Source organism: Melanostigma gelatinosum, assembly GCF_949748355.1.
Source record: "Melanostigma gelatinosum genome assembly, chromosome: 17".
NCBI lineage: Eukaryota > Metazoa > Chordata > Actinopteri > Perciformes > Zoarcidae > Melanostigma > Melanostigma gelatinosum.
The window spans coordinates 15,375,768-15,401,392 of record NC_136650.1 but is presented as its reverse complement, the minus strand read 5'-3'; the positions used below and the strand labels follow the sequence as shown (position 1 = coordinate 15,401,392).

The window sequence follows — 25,625 nt, the reverse complement described above, 5'->3', positions numbered from 1 at the left end:
AACCAGAAAAAAAAAACACTTCCTGCAACAAACTGTATGATGAAACGTCACTGCCACGTAGAGGACCGACTGCACGCGCGTCGCCGCTTGTTCTTCAAACTGATTTTAGCGAGCCGCTTCTCCTGGAGGTTCGAGCGTGGCGACATGCTGCTGGCCGTGCTGAGCTGGCTCTGCGCCTCCCTGCTGGTGTCTGTCAGCGGGGGGAAGCTGCCCGAAGCTGAGGTGCAGATAGAAGTCCTGCACAGACCTTTTCTCTGTCATCGAAAGTCCAAGTACGGAGACATCCTGCTGGTGCATCATAATGGCTACTTTGAGAATGGGACCATGTTTCACTCCAGGTATGTTTCCTGACTGACACGACCGTCTTTATAATGCTCTTAACGTGAGATTTAAGTAAGACGGAGTTGATTAGAAGTTTTCTTAAATTAAGTCACACCTGGTGGTTCGTTGCCATCCTGTTTTACCTCGTTGAGATTAAACTAATTTCCTTTTTTATTTTATTTTTGATAAACAATTATGCATAGAAATGAAGTGTAAAAACTTTAAATGCTAGTTTTCTTTTTCGCCGGGCCAGCAACGTTACTCTAATCCAAGTGCACACGTGTTAAATATCCTTGGTGACGCCTCCTTTATTGGGGTCACGTGATAAAACACTTTAAAGGGTCAGTTCAGCCAAGAATAAGAAGAATACAAATGTTTTCCCTTCCATGGTGATTTAGTTTGATGTGCTGAAGTTTTGAGGTATTCATCAGCAGTACATCAGCAGCTTTCAAACATGGTGTTAAGTTATTCTCACAGCACCACGAACCACAAACAGGCAGCATATCTCTGCAGGGATAATGGGATAATATGTGTGATTTTAGTGAGAAAATATGTTTTGTGATTTGGGTGAACTGACTCTTTATTATCTGAGATTTAAAATCAGTAATGTGAGAAAGAATTCTTGATTTTTCTTCTTTCTTTATCCCCTTTCTTTCCTCAGACTGATTGATCTCAAAACGCATCGTGCGTTTTGCAATGTGCATGTGCAACGCACCGTGTGTCACGGTGTGTGAACATCTCACTCAAATCAGGAAACTTGTCAGAATACTCATATTTGATTGGCTGAGCTGCATTATGTGATGTGATTCACAACGCATTGGTCAGTGTTTTTCCTGCACCGCTGAACAAGTGCCGTGAATGCTGGAATAATTCCGCTGCATAAAAAATGCCCTTCAAAATAAAATCCCACATTTTTTTATTTTTTTATTTTTGTCAGGCAAAGGCCCGCGACCCACTGAAAACGGGTCCGTGACCCAACAGTGGGTCGCGGACCCACCAGTTGAGAATCACTGGTCTAGGGTGACATTTTAAATCTGGACATTTAATGAAAAAGTTGTTTTTGCACTACAAAGTTTAATTCAATATAATGAATGATTACACATTTTCATTACATACCTTTACATTACAGCCAGAGTTACAAAGGGGTGTTGACTCTACTTTCCTGTGTTGTTACCTGTTACTGTCTCTAAAGGGGGGGTCTCACAGTACCCCCCTTTGCAGACCTGTAACACTCCATGTTTGTGTTTGTCCGCCAGTCGAGCTGAAGGTGACAAGCAGGCGGTGTGGTTCACACTGGGCATCAGAGAAGTGATCAAAGGCTGGGATAAAGGCCTGCAGGACATGTGCTCTGGAGAGAAGAGGAAACTGGTCGTACCTCCAGCCCTGGCCTATGGGAAGGAAGGGAGAGGTACTGTGGCTTAGTGCATGTGCATGCTAACTGCACTGCACGCTGCTGTACAGATACACAGCACTGTCTTCGTAAAAGTGCTTGAGGCGTTTAGAATAAATGAAATATTATCCCGTGTATTATGCATGTGTGTATATTATACTTGTCTGTCTGTGTTTTGAATGGCTCTCTAGGACTCTCACAGTTTCATTCGGAAATATTAGTCCACTTTTTCTCAACATGGAGCGTGTGAACAATGCTATGCTTAGTCCTGGTAAGCACACACCACCCTAACAAGAACATCCATCTCTTCTGTGCCGAACTAACCTTTACCATGACGACGACAACAATATAATGATTACTGCAACCTATGTTTTGCTTCTCATTCACATTTTCAAGATGTTTTACGACTTATTTACTCACAATTTAACTCTGAATGTGCTGCTGCATTCACTCACACGGGGGCATCATTTCTGCAGTGCTAACCAAACCAAAATGACTTTCTTCATGCTGAAGTAACTCTCACAGAAACCTCAGGTGATAGCCAGTCTCGGGTTTAGCTGACCTCTTGCCCTGTGGTGTTGTCAGGTAAGATCCCACCTGAGAGCACACTGACCTTCGTCATCGAGGTGCTTGAGATCAGAAATGGACCGAGGTCACATGAGTCCTTCCAGGAGATGGACCTCAACGATGACTGGAGGCTCTCCAAGGACGAGGTATACACAAGTGTTCAGAAAACACATGAAGTAGATGAATTAGCCATCGCCAACCTCTCCAACCTTTTTTGGTTTATGACCCTATAGAGCTAAACAATGCTTATTCACAGCCCCAGGAGCAGTTCCCATCTCAGATTGTGTTATTTTGATGCTTTTTATCTATTTCATTTTTCTATCATAACTAGTTAATCACCTCAAGACCCCCTCATATTTTAACCACTGCTATAAACAAATCGGTCACTGAGTGTGTGTGTGGCCCTCCACCAACGACAAAGATGGGTTAAACAATTGTGGAACAACTTTCAATAAAGATGACATCTAAGTCAAGCCAGAAATAATAAGCAGATCTGATATATGGGGCCCTTTCCCAACTGAATTAGCTTGTCAGAGTTGAAAAAGACCAAAGGGGGTCACTGTCGATCATCGAAAATCAATAAGATGTAGATGCACATTAGAAGCAACATCTTAAACTACGAGTACTGTGCAAGTATATCGTTTTATAGTCTTGGTGAATAGCAGGTATATTATTGAGAAATAGTACTGCCAATTTGATAAGTGCAGATCTTGTTTTTTTTTGCAAAAAAAAAAAAAATATATATATATATATATGATTTTTGTCTGTATTGTTAATCCTTCATAGTATGGATGTCGCTTAGATTTGATTTGTCTATCTGTGTCCTCGGTGCACAAAAGCTTTCCCCCCCGACCCCCATCTCAACCTGTCTCTGCCTCATTAATCACCCGCCTCTCACTCTCACTCTTCCAGGTGAAAGTGTATCTGAGGAAAGAGTTCGAGCGCCACGGCTACGCTCCCAATGACACTCTACATGAGAACATGATGGAAGACATCTTTGCCAAAGAGGACGAGAACAAAGACGGCTTCATATCCTCCAGAGAGTTTACTTACAAACACGATGAACTTTAAATCCTCATCCTGTCCCACCAACCACTCCCTCGTCCGGTGTCTTCCAGTTTTCATTGATTTGTGGTGGACATTTTTTGGCACAGAGTTTTATTGTCAACAAATAATTTCACTTTTATAGAGGCAGTGTTTTGGTCTGGTGTGAAGCTTTGAGGCCAACCAGTCAGTCCCAGTGAGGTTTTACTTCTTTGCATTTTTGTGTTTTCTTCTACAAGAGCACACTCTACTCTGTCTTTCATACATGGTTCGTTTAAATTACTTTGAAATGTCGTCAGTTACTGAACACATGATATGGCAATTCCTGTCACAAGTAACGTAATCCATTGGATTCCCAAAAAAGTGAAAAATCTGAAATACTGGATTACTTCAAAATCAAGCATTAGAAATATGGCACCTTGTAGAAAACAAATAGCCACAACAATTTGAGTTTAACAAAAAATAAATTTTGTCTTTAAACATCTCTACTTGTAGTTGCAATGCATGCTGTGGGCAGGCAATGTGAGTAGATAACAATAACCAAATTTGGCTGTGAAATTCCCCTTATTGTTCTTTATTGACTTAAAAAAATGTAACCTGATCAAAGTAGTTTAACGTTTTAGGGGTCTATCAGAAAATAAGTAGTGCTTTGGTTTGTTTATCGGTCAGAAAAATCTTATTTATATAGTTTATATAATAAGATTGTGAGTTTAAATTAAGTCATGAAAATGTGAACTTTGGTGACTTGACATGTCAAGAAAAACAGGTGTAACCACGAATATAATCGCTCTTGTTTGATATTCTGTTCTTACAGTAAGCCAGCATACACAGTACTCAGGCCCTGGCGCTGGTGAACCGAAATGGAATGCAGCCAATATCCTTATTATTAGAGACAGCTGTCTGTCATGTGAGAAAGGTGCATTGCACATGCAGACACAGCAGTGTCGATGCTGAAAGGGTATATTGTTCAGCCCTGTTCCTAAGCAACATACATGTTCTCTCATTCTTTCACAAATTTAGCCGACTGTGTCTTGGGACAGTTCAGTTGTCCAACGATGAATAATTCTCTCTATGAGCCACAATCCATGGAATACTTATCTGAAAGGACAAAGTGATGTTTCACACACTAGAATCCAGACGGTTCAGCTTCTATAGCCTCACGGTTCTTCAATGTAAACGCATTCTGGTGAGGGTTGATTTTCACGTGTTTTACAACCAATGTGATCAATAAAGTCAATTTTCATAACAAAATGCTGTGGTTTATTTGGTGGTCACACCTTGTAATACTGTACACATTGAACCAGCAGGTGGCACTGTCTTCACAGGTGTTAGTATTTGTTAATACAGTGAGAAAGGAAACCTCGTTCATTCATGCTTCATAACACCTCAGTGTAACTTAAAACTCATCCATACTTCTAAAATGTCAGCGTATTCTCTTCAACACTTTTGTAGATGCGTTTAAAAAAAAACAAATGACACAAACAGGAGCGCACCACGATATGAACCCTCGAGGTTAGCATATCGAAGTGTTCACATTCAGTTTAAGATGAGTTTTACAGTCTGCTAACGGTGGCTATATACAGACGGTCATTGTATACATCAAATCAGAATATGCTATTCATTGAAAAGCTTACAAACTGTGTCAAGTGTCATGTTAAATATAACTGCTGGAAGACACTGTGTGCGTGTGTGAATGTAACTTATGAGTAGGCAGAGCCCTCCTCCTCACACACATTCAAAACATTCCACACTGGAAAAAGTCAGAGGTCACATAGTCAGTATAAGACGGGACCCTGTTTGACACTCGCACACACAAACACACACACAATAAACACAAACAACACACACACACACAGAGCCTGCAACCAAATAAGCCAATGACAGTTATGTTATTGTCATGAGGAGGAGGAGGGTTGAGTCTAACTGCCTGATGTGTGTGTGTGTGGGGGGGGGGGGGGGTGAAGGACAGGGTGAGGCCTTGACTCATCTGAGGTGTGTCCTAATCCCAGGTGGTTTGGGGTTCACTGTAGGAGAGAGGAAAGAGGAAGATAGGCTCAATGGATGACACTGAAGTCATGGGTGAAGAAGAGGAATAGCGAGTGTGCTGTGGTGCTACCTCCATTTTCTTTGCTGGGGTAGATCCGAGGAAAAGGCTTGAATTCATCGGGAGGGGGGAAGTCCTCTACGGGGTGGAACTGGAACTTGGATTCAAAATCATCTGCTAAATATACAGTAAAGACACAATCAAAGGCTGCCATTTCGTTCTCATTTTCAAATAGAAGGTTATCCAAACTCGACCTCCATAATGTGCCTCCTCAAAAATAAACTCCTCACCTTTTCATCCCAAAACAACCTTTGTCTAGTCTCCTTCCCTCTACAGCACTTTGACCCTGAGAGTTACACTTTTCATCAATACAATCAAATGACATTGCTCCTATGATAATCAAATCAAACAAGATACGAATCCCATTAAATAAAAGTATAAAACATAATGGTATATTGCAAATAGAGTGAAAACTTGATTTCATCTTTCCAAGGTAGTTGTACTTTCTACTGCTCAGTGCGTGTGAAAGGTGTTCTTAACCTGCCGTTACTTTAAAAACAGCAGTCCATACTGTCCACATGCAGGAGTGTCTCTCGTCATCAATAAGATAAATCACTTTATCCTGCACTTCTTTCTCACAAGCTATTATTTTGTTAACACAGCGAAGCTACATCATCATTACTTCGAATGATGATGTAGGAAATACATTAACTGTGATTTATTTTTAAAATAAAATATAGACATCACGTTAATAATAAGATAATATCATGTTTATAATCCAGCGCCTCCTTATTTGCCTAAAATGAGACTAAATGCACAATAAACAAAGTTTAAGATGAATTAGAGCATTATTATTATAATTCCAATTTTCTGTAGATATCGCAATAATATCGTCGCTGTGAATTCTTTTGGCAACTATAATCGTGCGGTGAAAATCTGATGTTGTGATAGCCCAAAGTCTAATGAATTAAACAAATAAAATGTAATAAAAGTACATTATTGTACTTTTACTATTACATCAAGCCACTCTGGACAAGAAAATCCACTAAAAGGCCTCTAAAATGTAAGATAAACACAGATATATAACCGTCAGACACACTCACCCAGGCTGTGCAGGTGTCCATTCCTGAGACTAAATGGAGGCAGGAGAGGTGGTGGTGGGGGGGGAGGAATGCGGAAGGACAGCTCCGTAGAGGGGGAACGTGCAGGGGGAGCTGGGGGAGGAGCCAGCCGACCCACAGCTGTTACCGTGTGTGACAACATCAGAGGAGTCAGAGGGGTGTCAGACATCAATAGCGTGCACATCATGAAAAATACATCCAAATCCAACGTGCTCTTTTATGATAACTGAGACAGCAAGTTCATATTCACACATTGTCTGAAACAATAAGCATTGACTTGTAAATGCCGCTGACGCAACACAAACAGACACAACAGAAATATTTCTACTGGTATTTCACCCCCCCCCCCCCCTATAAACATGTTGTTGAATCAGATGTTGTGAAATGTACAAATACATTGTGAATTAATATTTGTGGTTTGTATTATATGAGTATATAGCCACAGATTTCAACCAATATTAGATACATGTTTTGTAGATGTTACTTATTTCATATGTACATTTTATTTTGTATCGGTTGTTGCTTGCTTCGGATGAAACTTTGTTGTATTTTTGTTGAGTTGAAAAGAAAAATCCGACATCTCCTCTGCGAACTGGATTTCTCTCCAGACGATATTTTATCTGACTATTTTATAGCAGTGGTTTCCAACCTGTTTTGTCTACTTAAACCTCTCTTGAGGTTACATATCCATGAGTTGTGAACAGTTCTACAAAGAGTTATTCCACAAAAAACAAAGCAAATATTTGATAGAAATGAAAATCATCTTCCAATGCCTACGATCGAACTTGTGCCACTCCTGTAGAGTTCCCAACAACTACTGTTTTAGGGTTTAGGTTATTTTTTTCATCGACCTCTTCAGAAAGATCACGGGCGAGAACAAAGACAATTTCTCATCTTGGTGTGCTCCTACCTGCACTTCTGGGCACAGCAGGCGGACGTCGGGTTGGAGCGTTGCAGGGGTACGAGGGGGGCAGAGAGCGCATGGCTGGGGAGGGCACTGCTGCCACCTTGGGTGGGGGAGGGGGGAGCGTGGACGGGCAGCTGGGGCTGAAAGAAGCTGGTAGAGGGGGAGCAGGAGGTGGGGGAGGAGGTCCCAGTGGGCTGTCCCGGAGGACGGTGAACCTAGAAGGTTCAGAGTGGACTGGGGAGGGGGGCAGAGGGTAGAAACAACCGGAGGAGCGGTCTCCTGGAACAGCAGAGGGAGGCTGGAAAGGTGGAGGAGGAGGAGGAGGAGGAGGAGTAGAGGGCTGGGAGATGATGGTGTGGTAGGAGTGCTGGATGGGGAGCCAGGTGGGCTTGGTGACTTGGGTCGGGGGTGGAGGAGGAGGGCAGGAGGGGAGAGGCGGAGGCGGAGGCCTGTTGGCCGGCCGCTCCTGGAAGGCCTGGGGTGGGGGAGGCGGGGGCGGAGCAGAGGGCGGGGCAGGTGGGGGAGAGGAAGCGGGGAAAGAAGGTGGGTGCTTGCCGCTGTGAGAGGGGGAGGGAGGTGCAGAGGACGAGGGCGCCAGCGGACGGTGGACGGAGCCTCGGAGCTCCGCCGTCCTGTGAGGCTCGGAGACGCTGCTCGTGTCTGCTGGCGTGGGGGTGTTCCACAGAGGCTTCACGGAGACCGAGGAGCTCGATCGGGACACTTTGACAAACACACACAAAAAGAGGATTACCGTAATTTGAGTGGTCAATATAGTAGATAATAATATCTAGATTTAGTCAGAGCAAGACATTTTGCGCCCACCTGGGGTCTTGCCTGCTGGGTCTCTTTGTCCTATAGGCCTGAGAGTGGGGAACCCTCCAGCAAACAGCCCACCCAGTGAGGGTGCCATGGGTGCCGGCCCTCCTGATGAGCCCTGGGAAGCAGGAACACTGCTGGATACATCTCCAGTGCTGGCCTTGGGCTCTGGGGAACAACACAAGTACACATACATTACTAATGATTCATGACAATGACTTTAGATGTCTTTTAGATGGCAAACAAGTATAAAGTAAATGTTTCTGATGGAATTTTCACCTATTACTCAGATTTGATGTTACATTTAATGATCTTTGCACCAAACGTTTTCAGAAAAGTTGTCTTGCAAACAGGCGAAAACATGCAGTTGAATGCACACATACAATACTGAAGGACAGATAAACAGCACATACATAAACATTATTATATAAATCTTGTATACTGTAGATACAATGCATGTGTTGCCTATTGTGTTTGCCACTGTATATACACTGTAGCAAGTTTCCCATTCTGCCTCCATCTTTATCTGCTGTAGGACGTTCCTTCCTGAAGAGTCCACTTGGTGTGTCTATTCTTAATAAATATAGGTTAAAGAGAAACAACATGCTCCCAAAGAACTACATTAAATACTACCTGCACCACTCCTGTTTGTCTCCACATCGAGAATTACTAGAAGTCGGTGACACCAGATGCATGCGAGTATCGTTTCGTGTCTTGACTGAGAGCGCCTGTGTGCACGTTTGTGGCGCGGTATCGATGTTGCTCTTACTGTCGACGGCGGGGGCACTGCGGTCGTTGACCTGTGTGACTTTCTTGAGCCGGGCTCCTTTCTGGATGTCGGCCAACAGGGCATTCCTTCCTCCTCCTCCTCCTCCTCCTCCTCCTCCTCCACCAGACTGGAGCTTAAGAGGCTCCGACGGACACTGTCACACAGAGACAAAAACAAATGTGTTTTGCCCAATATATGTTCTGTCTTACAGTAAGGGTCCACTTCAGGATACTATTGGACGACAGACTATTTTGATCATCAATTCATAATTGATGGCGCTCATAAAGAAAATAAAGATTTGTGGGCATGTTTTCTATTTCACATGATTGTAAATTGAATTCCTTTGGGTTTCGGACAGGCGATCAGACAAAGCAAGATATTTGAAGACGACACCTTGGACTAACATTGAATCCCCCCAAAAAATCGACAGAGAAACTGTCGAAAAAATACGAAATACTTGCACCTATAAGTGTATTTTCAAGAGTTTGAAGTTTGACTTGATGTGATATTTTTACATAACAGAAGTGGGGGAGAACAACTGTATGGCGTCAACACCATCTTCTAAACTTCACCTCAGCTCCTCTGATAAAAAGATAAAGAAAGAAAGAAGACGCAGCGAAAGTATTCAGCATATTGATGTGTCGTGCAGTGTGGCCTTGTTTGCTGGCAGTGGCGACTCATCTAACATGAGGACACTGAACGCCTGCTGTGGAAACATAACACTCTATTGAGAGTCTGCTGTCTGCCCTACTGTGTGTGTGTGTGTGTGTATTACCTTAATCAATAATGTAAATAACCTACAGGTGACGGTTGATGGTCAGCGAGAAGGACACGAGTGAGTTTTTGCAATTGCATGAGAGAATGTTAGAGAGACAGTCTTACCGGTGGCAGGGCAGCGCTGGGCGGCGGTGGAGGAAGGGGAGCCAGGGGAGGCGGTGGGGTGACTGGCATGATGAGGCCTCAGATACCTGCAGAAGACAATGCACACCCTGAAAACAAGACGCCATCCTATCCATGCACTGCGGCCACTGACCACCTTCTATCGGACGTTTATTTCAGAAGCTGCTACTGTGTAAAGGGGCACGCTCGATGACCTCCTGCCCTCTTCCATGAACAGGAAGAGCTTTCACCAGCGTAGAGAGCAAAACAGGAAACAGCGAGCGCTCCATCCTCTCTCGAGAAATCTGACACATCCTCCCCCGACCCTGTCCTCCTGCTCTTCCCACAATGCCAATGTGGCAGGACTTGGGAGAGGAACAATGGAGAGTGTTGTGTGAAATGTAATGGACCCCTAGTCGCTCAGTGACCGAAGGCCTTCACTACAGTAAGTGAATGGAAAACACAGAGAGGGAACTCCACAGGAAAAAGGCGTGCACACTCATTGTTCTCCTCCTCCCCCCCAGTTTTCTACTGACCATGTAACAGGGTGTCTTGTGGCTCATCAAGAGCAACTGGTTCAGTAATCGAAGTCTGATAAGCGCCGGTGGCCAAACAGCAACTGTCCAGGGACAGTTCATGTCCCAGATTATGTCACCGTCTTTCAATCTCCACGTGCTGTTGGCAACTCAGCGTAATGATCCACAGCGACAGTCACTGAGATCTCCACACTTTTCTGACATCATAAATTCTTGACGAGCTGTCTTGCATGTCTCCGAAAGACTGAAAACACGGCGAGGTCTGTGCGCGTTCGGTTCTCTGTGGAATTCGCACATGCTCCTCCTGAGCAATTTAACAAAACACAGTACAGAACCTGTTTGTTTTGGTTGAACCTCTATGTATCTGTTCCTCTGTGTGCGTGCACAAGTCATGCCTCCCGTCTATGCAACTGGCAGACTGTCCTCCGTTGCTATTTCTATCTTCCTATCTGTGTCAAGCAGCCTCTGTGACCCTGCTATAGGTCTTTAAAGGGGGCAAAGCTGGACGCTGGTCAGCTGAGCCCGATTGGAACACGTGGGACACGGAGTGGAAATGCTCCTCTTTTGTCTAGGACGTCTTGTTCTTCTTGCTATCTTCAAAAAAGCAAGGAAGATCTGATGACACACAAGCAGCTGGAAGTGGCAGCTGCTGCAGCCTTAACTGGCAATTTCTATACTTTTTTTTACGTGAATGACATGCAAAAGAATTGAGGGCATGGAGCACCAGCTGAGGCTGTCCTGACTGACTTGAGGATGAAACAGTAATTATTATTGTATGAATGAATGGAGAGGGTGTCATGTTGTAAATCAGTGGGTTTTCATGTAGTCTCTGTCTGTGATTGATGTGTTGACGGGAGCCTACTTTTTATGTTGCAATTCTAAATAAATCATTTTGATTTCTATTTTTTGAGTTTTATAACAGGTTGGACGTGTAATTGACCCCCACTCATGAATAACAACACTTTGTCGGATAACACATTTGTTTTGAAGCGTAAATATTCCTTATTTTGTCACCTCCATCCAAGGTTCAAAAGGAACAAGAGTCTCAAACCTATATCCACTAAAATGACCCTGTGGGTAGACAGTAATAAGACAAGGTGCTTGAATAAACAGTTCTTATAGAAACCCTTGTCGCTCCCTTATAATAACACATGCGATTTTGCGGAATTACGAATTACCGCCTGTCACATACATCTGTGCATTAATAACAGACAGCAGCGTTGTCTTACCTGAACGAAAATATCCGAAATCCACCTGTTAGCAGAGAGAGCTTCAGTGAGAGAGACCGCAGCACAGTGGCCGCATAGTGCGCGTTATTTATAGTCGAATGAGGACAACACGTATCCGGCGTTTGGCCTGACGACAACTAAAAGTTCCACAAACTTTTCATTTTACTTCACGATGGTGCCCATTGAGTATAGTGGGGGGGAAAAGCACGAAATAGCGGTCGCGCACAACGGTTTCTATCTGGCTCTGGCTGTTTATTCCCTTGTGAGCGCCCTGCAGGAGGCGAGCAGTGCAAGGCCACACCTTACCGCTCCGCACTCAACACGGGACCAATGAGAGAGAGGCGGGGGCGGGGCATGACCGTAGGCTCGGTGTCGTCGTCTCACTTCACTTCATGCAGTTGCCAAGAAACTTTCCTTCACCTTGAATGACACCAGTGTGACATAGAATCAACTGTATGAACAGGCATGATAACCGGCTCGGACTGAGAGGCGAGGAGGTCTGCAACCATGACTTTTCTGTACTCGATGGACTTTTTTTTCTCAACTCAGAATATTTTGGTTCCACTCAACTCTATTTTTTCGACGATTGTGCACATTTTCGCCCCCTTGTGTTGCACATATGACAATACAGGTCATCCAAAGTCCAAAGGTGTGCATTTAATACCAACTAATCAGTTTCACTTAACGAGCTGATAATTAGATATCAATGACTTACATCTGAGAATCATGAAGTGATTTTAAATGGCGCATCAGTCATAACCCTTCTACATCAGCGCACGCACCTCGAACCTCAACAGTGACCAAGGAATGCAGTGATACAGGCGTGCTCCTCCCTTTTAAGTGGCAGAACATTGTAACTTAAGCCTGAGTTTGACACTGCAGACGCGTCACATGGCCTTCATTCCTTGTATTTGCCTTTTTCAGACTGTGATAATCACATATTGCCTCTTCCAGAAAACCGATGATACGGAGTGAAGTGCACCTATTCTTGTTCATGAGACTTTCTTGCGATGTCACTGCAAAATGTCTGTTTTTTGCTACTCTTTCTTCTATCAGTGTCTATTTTAAGACACAGAGGGACTGTCGCGAGAGGGACAACACTAAGTTGACGTTGCACTGTCCAAGTTGAGCCATTGGATTGTGATTGAATACGATAATAAGGCACATGCACATACACACATTCATGCAGTTATCCGATTTATTTCTCATATTTTGCCTTCATTTAAGTATTCACAGGTGGTCCCAAATACAGTAGTCCTGCAAAGCAAACTACATCTGGATCCTACTTCTTTGGCTACATGGCCCATAGCTCATTCAGCTGGATATCACAACATAACAGCTTCTTACTTCAGCTGGACCCATTATGTCATAAAACATGCTCGATTTCATCCTTCATTCAAAGTATTTTATGCATCGTGCTGGCAAGTGCATCTGACTAAAAGCTTCTGACTAAAAGCTGTTCGCATCATTTAATTTGTTCCGCTAAGGCTAACTGATTTCTTTTCACACATAATTATGAAATCCTTTTACACCTTCATAAACATCCTTCTAACCCTTTAGAATCAACAAACATCAACAACAATATTTTTTTTCTATAAAGAGCATTATACTTATCCTTCATTAGCAAACATAAAATATTATTATTATGGAAATAATGTAAACATCAACAACAATATTTTCCAGGAGCATATCACACAGAAAATTGCATTCGGGGTTTGTGTTTTCTTAAAAGGTTGTGGGTCATTTCAGGAGTTGTCCATTGATGACACAGTATGTGACTGAAACACTGGAAGACATGAACTATAGGCTCTTAAAGTGTTTACAGTTATAATATTGTATATCTTCTTTTGAGCTGCGGGATATTGTTGGCAAAATGGTTCGGTAACCACCCTAAGAACAAATATAATTGATTTCAGGTAATTTATCATCGTTTCTGTGGCCTTCTGGGAAAAGTCTATCAACAAAAATGTCCACATTTCCAATATTTCATGTACCACATAACCTCATTCTTGCAGTATTGTGCTAAAAGTTGAATGCTCCTTGTCATCTTCATCATCACCAACATACAGCAGACCTCTTGGTATGCCTCAAAAAAATGAAGCATCTTCATGAACTCAAAGCCCTCTCTTTTTCTTCAAGCATCTTTCAAAACAAAGCAGTCTTTGATCATCTACTCCTCCTCACTGACACCACATGTCCTCCCTCCCTGATGCCACATTCTCTGTCTCATTGTTTTGTACAGGAAGGCTTGAGCGCACCCTCCGCTTCTCCTTGAACCGGCCCGAACGTGACACGTTCATGTTCCTGCGGCACGTTTGCTCGTTGAAGACAGACTCCAGGTGGGAGTCGTCATAGGTGTCATCACGGAGGATGCTGGAGGTCTTGTTGGACTCTTGTTGAGACAGGGACTGGTCGCCGCTGGTCTTGGAGGCTGTGGGGTCTTTTTGCTTCTCAGCGGCTTGTGCAAAAGGGTCGAAGTCAACGTCAAAGGTGTGGGATGAACTGGTGTCCTTGGAGCCCCCGATCTTCTTCTTTGGCAGGAAAGCCTTCCACCATGGGGCCCTGTCTGTCATCTTTTGACTGGAGGGCGCTGGAACAGGAAACACATACCGTCAGTAATTCAGCTGAGATCTTCTCCTCTGCATCAGCATTGTTTTTAAGTCATGAGATCTCATCTGAGAGGTCTTCATGTTCTGAACTGTCTCATGTCTAGTAAAACATCAAATTATACCTTTTAAAATGGTGTCTGCAATATTGTCTTTGATTTCATAAAATGTCGCACCGACACATTCTTGTCCTAACATTCGTCAGGCTCCACTTCTTCATCCTCACCCTCAAACCCCCTTCATCCAAACCCCCTGTTTGAATATCATGATTTTAAAATGGAATGCGAGTTCGTGTCTCCACTAGCAGCGATTTTCCACTGGTAAAACAACTTCTTATACCAGCTAATCCTGAGAATAACCAGTGTTACTTAATCTGTAAAACTGGTTTAATGAGTCGTGAGAACAGAGGCGCAAACCCAAGCCGTGAATTACAGGTGAACAATGCGCAAAACAAAGCCGACTCTTGACTGAACTCTTACCTGAGCTACTGTAGTGAAGTGTAGTGTGTGGACACTCAAAACGACCAGCAGCAAAGTGTAAGTGTCACACTTTTGATTGTTCTGAGATGTAAATCCACAAAACAAGTCGGTGTCTTCTTCTTCAGCGGTGGAGCACTAGTGTGACAGCAGTTCTTCAGGAGACCGTGGCAGCAGTATCCATATTACGCACGAGCCAGGTGTGCTGCCTCCTTGCATCTCCCACTTCCAAAATATTAAATGTTTATCCGGTTCCTCTCGTCGAATACCTCTACTGTTCTTATGCAATTCAAATGAATTGACACTTATATAAGGAGCGGCTTTCTTCCAATGAACCGGCAGGTTTCCGCCTCCGAAACTCTCCTCTCCAAGCACCTGTCCTCACTCCTGATTGGATAAACTCTCAGGGTCTGTCACGTGAGCTCTCTTGCTCAGGTGAATGTACTGTGATGGTAGGCGGGGCTTGTGGTTGCTTAGCAACATACCCCATGGGAGCTTGCGCCTCTTCAGTGACAGATTTAAAAAAAGGGCCCTTTGTATCACCTGAACCCAACCCAAGCCAGAGAGCCAAATTATGTTCCAATTGTAGACGCCCAGTTATTTAAACCCACAATGACTTGTACGGTGTTATGCAAATGAATGCAATGGAATGGTTTATTCATAGCCAACGATGAAAACAGGCTGCAGAGTCGGCAGTATGGTTAGGCTACAAGGTTTTACTTGAGACCCTGTGCGGACATGACCAGAGGGGGCGTGCGACCGGAAGAAGTCAGGAGACTCCTGAAATAACTTTGCTGCACTCGACGTGCAATTGTTGCTGTCGTAAGTTCACATTCAGCAAAGGGAAGCAGTTTGGCCTGGCGCCGGTTTCACCTGCCGGGCTACTTGTCATGCGTGACTCTACCGGATGTTTCCGCTGGTGTTTGGCACTCTACTTTCAAGTCCAACTCTGCATGGGGTCAGTCAGTTTAGCTTTTAGTCTGTCGGAATGACACAATATCAGGACATGCCCAGTTATCACAATTCAACACATGCTGCATCATCAACAGCCCAGTATTGATAGAGTAACATGTATCCAGACATACAGATAGTGTTTAAAAGCACTAAAGCACTAAAAACACTCAGTTGTGTGTATGGTTTATTAATAACTAAAAAACAATTATAAAATGTTAAACAGGGTTTGTATTACGCTTATTATGGGGTATCATTGTCTAAAAAATGAACAGTTGAAAAATAATTTGTGTTTAATGTAACTTTTGGGTTGCCAGGTTGAGAAAAAATGCATCTACCCACCTGTTTACTCATTTTTGTACCTTATTCGTCCATACACCGGACATGAGTCTCTCACTCTCTAATAAGCTGTAATATCTACAGTCATTTCATAATACGTTAATAAATTATCATTATAATAATGGAAGTGGTGGAAAGTAGTATGATGCTCCACCTGGACCAGCTACAAGAGTAAAGAGCCCTTCATGAACATCAATACAATAATATAAATGGGCTTTTTTGTTTGCTTTATTTATATGTATGGACATTTTGCTGATAATGTTGTACTATAACTTTAGTAACATCTTTAGCAAAATCTCAGTAATACAAACCTCTTTGAAATAAGAACATTCTCACGGTGCACATCCTTAAAACACAATCCCATACAGTTCATGTGTGCACAAACGTTTAAGCAGTTACTCCACACTGATTCACAATCAGAGCTTTGTAGAGGATTGGGACATATTGTGCATTATTGTCATTAGGATTAAAATACATCACAAAAGGGACAATCTAAATCTCAACTATCTATTGTGTTGAAGCCAAGTTTCGAAAATGTCAGCTGAGGACAGGACGTGAGGCTGTTCTGTCTCGGTATGCCTTTGGATTATCAAATGGTTTCTGTGAAGACACGGCCCGAATCGGAGAAAAAGACAGAAGAGAGCGGGGAGGAATCAGGTAATGTCTTTTGTCGTCCTCCAATGTTTAGAGTGAAAGTTGTTGTAGCAACAGGAATGTGAGTTTCTCTCCTTCAGCAGCCTGCATACCTGAGGGACTCCCTCTCCTCACGTCTCCCATCCCAGTCGAAACTCCACGGAGTCATTTCCTCTCTCCACCACACACAGAATGCTGTCCTTCATTCTACTTGATCCTGCACACACAGGTAAGCATGAGTGCAATGGATAAATAAACACATGAATACAGACACACTGCAGATCCAGATGACCCGTCAGATTAACGTTCTAGTGCCGCAACGAATGATTGTTTTCATTGTGAGTTAATCGGTTGGATCTCTTGTGATAACTTTATTAATTGCTTGATAAGTGAAACATCTGAAAATTGCCCATCACATTTCTTGAGAAAGATGACGAGTATTGTCAAGCCAACCTCACATATATTCAATTTCATTCAAAAAAAAAGAAACAGATCCTTACATTTAGAAGCTGGAATCGGTTCATCTTTGCCGTGTTTGACATTTTTTACCTGATGAATTACTTCAAACAATCGATGAATCATTTCGACACGTCCTGCTGTCCTCCTCACCCACAGTCCGCATGGAGATAACGTCCTCTGGTCTAAACAGCATCACAATCACAGGATGTTATCTTTTCACGTCGCCTCTCAGTTTTACTCTGCCTCCGTCCCAAATCCTCAAACCATCGTCTCTCTGAAAGTTCATCATAAACTTCAACCGCGCCAGATAAAGAAAGCATTCATACAGATACGTATGTCTCATTGAACATGTACCAGTTTTGACTGAGGGATTTCCTCAGGGTGAAATCAGAGCATTTGCCAATTGAGACTGAGAGGCACGTGTAGACTGTGTGTAAACTAAGTGACGTTGTAGAGAGATAATTAACCACGGATTGTATAAGGGAATACTCTCCACAGCGATGGTTGACTTTATTCCATTGCAAACTTCTGAACTGAACTTCTGGAGTCAATAACAAACACGTTTGGACTGTCAAGTGTAAAAACATATACTGTTTTCCTATTCATCGCAGATACATGAAGTAAAATTGTCATTTTTATTTATTGTTAGTAACTGGAATTTAATTCGGCATTCAAAAATTATTTCTAAATCTCAAAAAGGCCTGATCCTGGTACATATAAATAGCTGCTATTTGCAAGTTTATAGGATGGGACCAATTTAGAGACATAATGGACACAAAGGGACTCACTTTGCCGTCTATTAATATGTATGTTGACTCAGATGCAGACAGGTATACGTGCGCCCGTCTACGCGTGTGTTTTCGTGTGTGATGACGGTAGTGTGCTTGCATCACGCATGTGTCCTGTGCGTATGAGTCCGATAAGTCTCTGTACGTGACGAACCTGAAAATGATCCGTCATTGTGCAGCATGGAACAACAGGTTGAGCTGTGGCATGCTGGCCGTGGGAGAGCAGGAAGGCAGCCAGTTGGACTGGTAGAGTCAGCTCACAAAAACCTCTCAAGGGAAGTTAGTAGCTACTGTATCTAAGGACAGTAACAAGCACTGAACCGGTTTATGGCCGTCTCTGACAGCACAAACACTTAAAGGTTATTTAAACACCGGTCACCTCACAGGTACAGAAATTACTCACATTCCAGCTCACAGCTGATGGTAATATGGGTCAAATGGATGAGGGAATTGTACGAACTAAACAAAGAAACAGTCCAGAGCAGGGTGGAGCAGGCCGAGTCCTGTTCTTGTGAATGTAATGAGTTTCGATGTATTGCATTGTTGGGCCGGTTTTCCATTGTGCCTTTTGGAGTTATTAAACGGTGAGTAAACCATCTGAAACTCACCTCAGCTTCACCGCAGACGCTGAAGATGAAACTGTCAGGAATGCATAAAGGAATCTTGCAGTTAGTGGATATTTTCTTTGTGTACTATGCTTATAACAGACAGCAAACACAGTTATTAACATGCAGCTATGCACACATACATACAGGTATTCGGTTGAATAAACTGTCACTTTGGAGACTTGTCATGCTTGTTCTACTCTTCTATTTCTAGTGCTAACATTTCCTTGTAACTGTAGAAGTAAAGACACATAACCACAAAGACATGCAACAAGTAGTGAGGCCGGACCATTTTGTGGACTTATTTTAACCACTGACGCACCTCAATTTTACCAACAATCCCATGAAATAGTTTGAGTGAAATACAACTTCAGACAAATATATAATTGTAAAGGTTATTAATAATTCTGAATCCGGCCCTCCTATTTCTGAACCTTTTTTAGTTACATATCAATTTAAACAGTGTGTGTGTGCGTGTGTGTGGGTGCGCGTGTTCCAACGCGCCAGAGGAGGGCGCTACTGCAATACATTGAATGCCAAGCGCTCCACATCGTAGAAGAAGACGTTAGCCGCAGTACAGGTCCAAGAAGAAGAAGAAGAAGAAGAAGAAGAAGAAGAAGAAAACATCAGTAGAGTCATGTCACGTTAAACATGATTACTCCGAAGATAAATATGAATACCACATGACAAAACACAGACGTCCATCTTATCGCGATAAGAAAAGGAGCTCGCTGTATGTGTTAAATAACAAACCGGCATTTGATAGCTAGTTAGCTAAAGCTAGCCAGCATTATGAAAACTGACGTCCTGGTGATGTAGCTAACCGTCGACGAGTGAACCCTAAGGTGTCATTTAACTTAACACGGAGAACGCTCCGACGTCCGTTGCACCGGGAAGAGATACTCGATTATTCGGTGAGTTCGTGACTCTTCAGCTGAGCTGCATTGTTGTTGGAGGGGCTCAGCTGTTGATTCGTCGGCTTGTCTCACAAGTGATTTTATCACTCGATGCGAAAAGAACACGTGGTGCTCACCTCGCGTGACAGTTGTCTTGTTTCTGCTCTTCTTTTCCTGATGTCAGCCCAGGTTCGCGATGAGCGTCCGCTGTTTCTGGTCCTCCACTGCCCGAAGCTTCACTCGCTCGAGTCCCGCCGCCCCCGGTCTCCTCTGCTGGCGGCTTCTGGTCCCCAGCTCCGTTACAAGGTGAGATTCACCTGGAACGTGCCGGCTGTGTTCATTGTGTGTCCTGGCTGCTCTCTGCTGAGGCACTGTAGAGACTGACAGACAGCAAGAGAACTAGAATATGACACCAACCAGGTGTAAAAGTGGGGTTTAACTTAAACCCTCAGTACTGTAAGAGCCACACTAGTTTAGATTGTATGTGGTGATACTGAATCAGCTGGCTTTCCTTTTGTTATATTGGGGCAACAGCAGAAATGTCAATGGCCAACATGTGAGAACATACCCACAGAAAACCCAAACTATCCGCATGGCTAGACACAATTAGGTGTGAGGTATAATTCAGGTGAACTGGCCATTTAAGCTTTGTTGATGCAAAGTCCACTTGTAGTTTGTGAATATTCTACATCTTTAGAGAATGTTTGACATACAAAGCATGTTACCTCCATTTTTATTTCAGAGGAAATATGTCCTCCGAAAGACAAATGGACCATCTAGAGAAGACATCGAGCAACTACAGACATAATGTGAGTTGATATTTTCTTGTTGATTACACTCATCCCGTCTGTATCCTGTGGCACTTTTTAACAGTATACGTTGCTGAGGTTATTCACCCACTCCTCTGTGTGTGCGTTTGTTTGTTTACTGGTTGCCTCACACAGGCTCTGTATCCAGCCCAAGTATGTGGCATCGTGGATGAGTCCGAGACGGTGAAACGTGTGAGAGTAGCTGTCCACCCAGACTTCAGCTTCAAAGCAGGACAGTGGTGAGTAAAGCAGTTTAAGGATCACTGTCACATTGTGTTGTGACACGAGAGGGGTCACGTTTTAGATCAACCTTGTTGTTGAGGGGCTCAGCTGCTGTATCGATGTGTTTTTAAGACTAGTTTTGGGCCCCCTCTGTTGGATGAACCCCCCCCCCCCCCCCTTGTTCTCCCCCATTCTGCCGACATTGTGTGAACATCAGCGTCCTTGATCTAGTCTCTGACCAGTTAGACTCAAAGCAGAAGTTACCATTAGTAACACTGCCTTTATGAAACAGAACCTGCCAAATAGGTCTAAGTTAGTGTCCGAGGGTGTTGTGAAGTGGAGCTTCTATTGACGACCAAGACACGTCTGGTTTGAACGGAACACGTTTACTTCTCAAACTGCAGTATTACAACTGTTGCAGTAAACGGAGCGCACTCTTGCACCCGACATATAGGGTTTTCCTTCTATCATCATCATTGTTAGCATCAATAACACACGTACCATGTGACTTCTCGCTCTTCACAGTAAAAGCACTTCCTGTTTCATGCTCTTCACAATAAAAGTAAACATACAACTGAAACAATTTACAACAGAGGGAGCTTTATGAAACCCTTGACAGTGCTGTAATACTAACAGTAACCACACGGTGGTGGCGTTGTGTTTGCTTTGTCCTACCATTGGCCTGTTGGGTTTCCTTTCTCACATCATTTTGATGGAAAAAATAAGTTTACAAACAGCTCAATATTAATGTTGATGAAAAGAAAACGGCTGTTGTGGAATACATCACATCAGCTTAAAGAAAGATCAAAGCGTATGAATTATTTAGAGCCTCTTCTCGGGTAAGGATGAGAATAGTTGGGGACTTGATAAGCTCCAGTTTGCTCGTAGATTTGTGAAGGTAACTGCCGTCTGCACTGGGTTGAATGCACTCTTGCAGTTTTGATATGAAAGGTGTTTGAGACTCTCTGCCTCGTGTTTGAGTGGTGCGCGACGTTGGGAAATGTTTTCCCTCGCAAGTTAACTTTCAGCGAGTCCCTTATAGTCATAATAGCGAGTTAATTACTTCAACAATGAGGGAAGAGCTTCTTTTTCTTTCTGTCTGTCAATGTTAATTAGTACCCTGCAGTCTCTGTACATGAGCCCATACTGTAGGTGGGCGGTGGTGGTGAGACATGAAACCCTGCGGCAGCTGATAATGAATGGAAATAGATGGAAATCCTTGACTTTCAGTATTTCAGAGAAACAGGACTGTTTAGTTGTTCGTCTCCAGGTGGGAGAGGAGGAGGATGTGGGTGGAACGTATGTGTGCGTCTTCACAGCAGATGCCTCCGAGGGTTGAGAAGTCAGCGTTTGCCTCTCGTGTAACAGAGGGTCATTGTGTTGTTGAGTATTGCTGTTTTCTTCTCGGGGTTCTCTCGTCCGCGTGTTGATGGACAAACGCCGCCGCATTGGCTGTGAGACTGGCTTGCTACACTTTGTCTACACTAACTAGCAGGAAACTTTCCATCTGGTTTGGGTTTGTTCTGGGTTTGTTTCTGGAACAGGCTGCCACCTCTACTGAGGTCAAGGGTCAGCACTCTATTCAGCATGTTTTCGCTCTTCAATTAACTGTTGTTTAGAAATCTGATCAGTAAGCTACATTTCCAATGAGAATAATGTGACTTTTGTATGAAAACACAAAGAATACAGGTTAAAACGAAGTGATTATGTTTCATAACGACATGTATGTGATGCAATACAACTCTTACAAATATTAATAACAACAATAATGTCAAAACAAGCATAGTAGCCAATTTCAACCACTGGAATACATATTTTTTGATAACTCCAAATAGTTTTACTAAACATTGTAACTTGACATGGATATCATGTTCATAACATCCACTTATATAGACTAAATGAGTTGACTAATTCATGAAATATTGACTTGTGTGTGCAGGGTGGACTTCTTCATCCCCGGCGTGGAGACGGTGGGAGGTTTCTCCATGTGCTCCAGCCCGGGTTTGCTGCAGAGGGAGGGCGTCGTCGAATTGGCTGTCAAATACACCAAACACCCTCCAGCACACTGGATCCACACCATGGTGAGTAGAGCGCGGTCTGGAACATTCCCAAAATTACAGAGTGGTCATTTCCCTGGGGGGGGGGGGGGGGGGGGGGCAAGAAAAATAGATGCAGAAAGGGAATGAGTAGAGCGATCAGGCTGTTGAGAAAAGGTTTCTGGTGTTATAGAGTTAGGAAAGGAAGACTGACACAAAATCACACCTGTGGTTATTCCAAGAAAGGGAAAATGGCAAATCAGAGCACCTACCTGCACTAAAAGTTCACATTAAAAGCTAGCGAAACACTCCCAGCTAAACATTTAGTTCATTAAACCACATAAATCATCATCAGTTTCATCAGGTTTTTCTTTCAGGTGTTGTTAGCAAACAGCCATGTGACCCCTGATGTTTTTCAATCATGTGCGATTGCTGTCAAGGGTTCGTTAAAGTGACTCAGCAAATTTTAAAATTGCCTGCTCAGTAGTTCTGAAGTAGAATTATGATAATGAAGCTAAGTTTGTATGTAGAGCAAGCCGACAGGGTGAACAATGGTTGTGTGAATGCATCAATAAAGGTAATACAAATACAGTCGTATTTTGTCTGCAAGGATTTGCTCCAAACGGCAGTGTTTTTTTTCTTAATCCAGTAGTGGTAGGTGTGAGTGGTTGTGTAAGTATGAATAGTGTATCCTTCCTGCTTGCCTTTCTCTTCCACGTCTGTACTCTTGCAGCTTCCGTGGTTGATGATGTGCCCTAATAAACAGCTTTGAGCTCCCGTGCCTTGTGTAAATAAGCATCAGAAGGCAGTGTGCTGTGTTTGAGCATTCTGAGACTTACAGCTCTGTGCTCCGGCAGCGTTTGATGATCCATTTCTTTGATATTGCTCTCTGTGAGCAGGAGTAGCGCGGGGGCCCACGACAGCAGATAAAGGATGCGAGCATTATTACGTGTGTGTTTTGTGTGTGCTTACATGTGTACAAAAGCAGATGTAGGTGTATATTTATCTGCTTTTGTTTTTTGTTACTTCAATAGACCGTCTCTGCACAACTTGTGAAATCGCTTTCACCCGTACCTCAGCTTAGGCTTGTTGTGTGTTTGCATTCAAACGATGTATCTCAGCTACTGCGCAAAGAGAAATGTGTCTAAATGACCCTACAGCGTCCATCTGTCTCTCTTCTCAGTGTGCGGTGGGCTCTCGAGTGGCCATGCGTGTCGGCGGGGACTTCTTCTTCAACCCGTCGCCCTCTGACCCCGCCGTGGATTTGCTGCTGCTGGCCGGCGGCGTCGGGATCAACCCCTTGTACTCGATCCTGTTGCACACAGCCGGTCTGCTGCATCTCAACCAGGCCTCTGGTGGGCGGGACTACAAGATAGGCTCTGCTCACCTCTGCTACAGCGCCAAGAACACCCAGGAGCTGCTCTTCAAAGTGTGTTTTGGACACTGATTTGTTTAAATTTCTGATTATCTCTGGCTAGCTGCACACGCAACAGTGTCCACATGTGTGGAATATATATATGTGCGGGTGTGTTGCAGCGTGTTGGGGCCTAAACTACCGTCTGTGTTCCCAGAGCTCCATCATCGAGGCGTGTCGGGAGTTCCCTGACAAGCTCTCCTGTGACCTCCACGTCACGCAACAGAGCACAGATGTGGACTCGCACCTCCAGCCATTCATCAACCGTAAGTGGTGCCCACACACACACACACACACACTACACGTGAACACTTTTCTTTGCTCGCAGGGATGATTTAGCGACTGTCACATTCTACCACAGCCTGTCTTTGTTGATTTATGTCCGTCGCCATGTAGAACAGGTTCTCTCAAAGAAGGGACTCTTGATTAATTGATTGACTTCCCTTGTGTCTCGACCAGGCGGGAGAATCACAGAAGAGGAGTTGCGGGCTCATGTGGACCCGCAGAGGACTTTGTGTTTCCTGTGTGGGCCCCGGCCCATGATCCAAGCACTTTCAAAAACCCTCATGGACTTCGGCCTCCCGAAAGACAGAATCCTCTTCGAAAAGTGGTGGTAGACCCTTTTTAGGATTCTCAGAAACCTCCCTCAGGCGGGGGGGGAGTATGGGGTATGGTGAGAATGGAAACCAAGTGAAAGATTCCAGTGATAAGGACATTCACCCTCCGATCGCTGCTACTGCAACCTGTGCCTGATCTGCGATAGACCGCTGGGACCGCCTACTCTAAAGCTAGCAGCTGACTCACAATAGACGAGGGAGGAGTTTAATTTCTTATTATCTAAAAAGGACTGCGCAGACTGTAAAATCGCAATTTAAGCACAACGTCTGCTAAGAGTTAGATGAGTAAGAGCTCAGTGTGGAGAGTAAAAAGACACGTTGTGGGGTTATGTGCTAAACTATTTTTTTTTTTTTTTTATGGATGAAACAAGCAAGATGTAATATAATAATTATATATATTAATATAAGATTTTGTAAGCTTCCAACAGAGTCGGCTTTAGCTTCATGTGTAGCGGACAGGTGAGAGTGGTATTGATCTGCTCATCTAACTCTCGGCAAGAAAGTGAAGAAGTGCATTTCCCAAAATGTCAAACTGTTGTTTTCAGTCTCCAGGACACAGAAGATCGGTGCAAAGTAGCAATCTGTACTATTATTTTACACGAGTGACTCATTTCCTTCTATCAACATACCTCTGCTGACTTGATCATGTGATCTTAGAAGTGTTAAACTGTGTATATATAACTCAAGAGCTATTTATTTGAGTCGTTGGTTGGCTGAGTTACATTGGAGCGATTTAGTTTTTATCACATTTTACTCCCATGCAGACTTCACACCAAGTGTATTTTCAGAGTCAACAACCTAACAGTCTCCCACATATTGGCAAGTGTCCCTGGCTCTATCACACACTTGCATACACGGCGCTCATCTCACATAGACTTTTACTCAACAGCACACTAACGCCTCCAGGGGTGGAGTGAGTGTCCCATGGTGCGCTGTAATGGAACCTCCAGGTGGTCTCTGATTGGCTTGGATCACTGAACATCTCTGGGAGATGGTTACGAGCGTCTTGTCGTCTCTCAGTGGGAGCGACGCGGTTGACTCATTTTTGAGTGGTTTCTTGCGTTTCGTCCTCAGTTTGTGCAGATAATGTGAGATTTAAAGGAAATAAAAGAAATTGAGTCAATCTGTTTTCAAACACTTTATTGGCCTCT

At 43.6% G+C, this 25,625-nt stretch overlaps 3 protein-coding genes across 6 annotated transcripts; 2 read left to right on the top strand and 1 right to left on the bottom strand.

The window, feature by feature from the left end:
• The first annotated feature begins 65 nt into the window (after window positions 1–65).
• Window positions 66–4,548, top strand: LOC306791519 (peptidyl-prolyl cis-trans isomerase FKBP14-like). The gene is made up of 4 exons (XM_079288285.1): window positions 66–338; window positions 1,578–1,729; window positions 2,297–2,424; window positions 3,191–4,548. Exons 1-4 carry the CDS (start codon window positions 145–147, stop codon window positions 3,347–3,349), a joined length of 633 nt encoding a protein of 210 aa, XP_079144411.1. The 5' UTR covers window positions 66–144; the 3' UTR covers window positions 3,350–4,548.
• A 196-nt stretch (window positions 4,549–4,744) lies between these two features.
• wipf3 (WAS/WASL interacting protein family member 3) lies at window positions 4,745–11,870 on the bottom strand. 3 transcript variants are annotated; one of them, XM_079288282.1, is made up of 8 exons: window positions 11,624–11,870; window positions 9,862–9,947; window positions 8,980–9,133; window positions 8,217–8,378; window positions 7,398–8,114; window positions 6,470–6,607; window positions 5,439–5,543; window positions 4,745–5,346 (listed from the first exon to the last, which is right to left on the bottom strand). In XM_079288282.1, exons 2-8 carry the CDS (start codon window positions 9,928–9,930, stop codon window positions 5,306–5,308), a joined length of 1,386 nt encoding a protein of 461 aa, XP_079144408.1. In that variant the 5' UTR covers window positions 9,931–9,947; window positions 11,624–11,870; the 3' UTR covers window positions 4,745–5,305. The 3 variants fall into 3 exon arrangements, with proteins under 3 accessions (XP_079144408.1, XP_079144410.1, XP_079144409.1); XM_079288284.1 differs by having other exon boundaries at window positions 5,439–5,540; XM_079288283.1 differs by lacking the exon at window positions 11,624–11,870 and adding an exon at window positions 10,395–10,498.
• A 7,210-nt stretch (window positions 11,871–19,080) lies between these two features.
• Window positions 19,081–25,579, top strand: oxnad1 (oxidoreductase NAD-binding domain containing 1). 2 transcript variants are annotated; one of them, XM_079288513.1, is made up of 8 exons: window positions 19,081–19,394; window positions 19,566–19,682; window positions 20,119–20,185; window positions 20,321–20,424; window positions 22,347–22,488; window positions 23,627–23,872; window positions 24,015–24,123; window positions 24,317–25,579. In XM_079288513.1, exons 2-8 carry the CDS (start codon window positions 19,573–19,575, stop codon window positions 24,472–24,474), a joined length of 936 nt encoding a protein of 311 aa, XP_079144639.1. In that variant the 5' UTR covers window positions 19,081–19,394; window positions 19,566–19,572; the 3' UTR covers window positions 24,475–25,579. The 2 variants fall into 2 exon arrangements, with proteins under 2 accessions (XP_079144639.1, XP_079144638.1); XM_079288512.1 differs by having other exon boundaries at window positions 19,561–19,682.
• Window positions 25,580–25,625: the final 46 nt, after the last annotated feature.

Coding starts and splice junctions, on each gene's coding strand:
- LOC306791519 (XM_079288285.1), top strand. CDS start 145: ATGCTGCTGGCCGTGCTGAGCTGGCTCTGCGCCTCCCTGCTGGTGTCT. Junction 339..1,577: donor GGGACCATGTTTCACTCCAG/GTATGTTTCCTG, acceptor TTTGTCCGCCAG/TCGAGCTGAAGGTGACAAGC. Junction 1,730..2,296: donor CTATGGGAAGGAAGGGAGAG/GTACTGTGGCTT, acceptor TGGTGTTGTCAG/GTAAGATCCCACCTGAGAGC.
- wipf3 (XM_079288282.1), bottom strand. CDS start 9,930: ATGCCAGTCACCCCACCGCCTCCCCTGGCTCCCCTTCCTCCACCGCCG. Junction 5,544..6,469: donor TGGACACCTGCACAGCCTGG/GTGAGTGTGTCT, acceptor CTGTATATTTAG/CAGATGATTTTGAATCCAAG. Junction 5,347..5,438: donor CCCCAGCAAAGAAAATGGAG/GTAGCACCACAG, acceptor TCTCTCCTACAG/TGAACCCCAAACCACCTGGG.
- oxnad1 (XM_079288513.1), top strand. CDS start 19,573: ATGAGCGTCCGCTGTTTCTGGTCCTCCACTGCCCGAAGCTTCACTCGC. Junction 20,425..22,346: donor AGCTTCAAAGCAGGACAGTG/GTGAGTAAAGCA, acceptor TTGTGTGTGCAG/GGTGGACTTCTTCATCCCCG. Junction 24,124..24,316: donor CCTCCAGCCATTCATCAACC/GTAAGTGGTGCC, acceptor TGTCTCGACCAG/GCGGGAGAATCACAGAAGAG.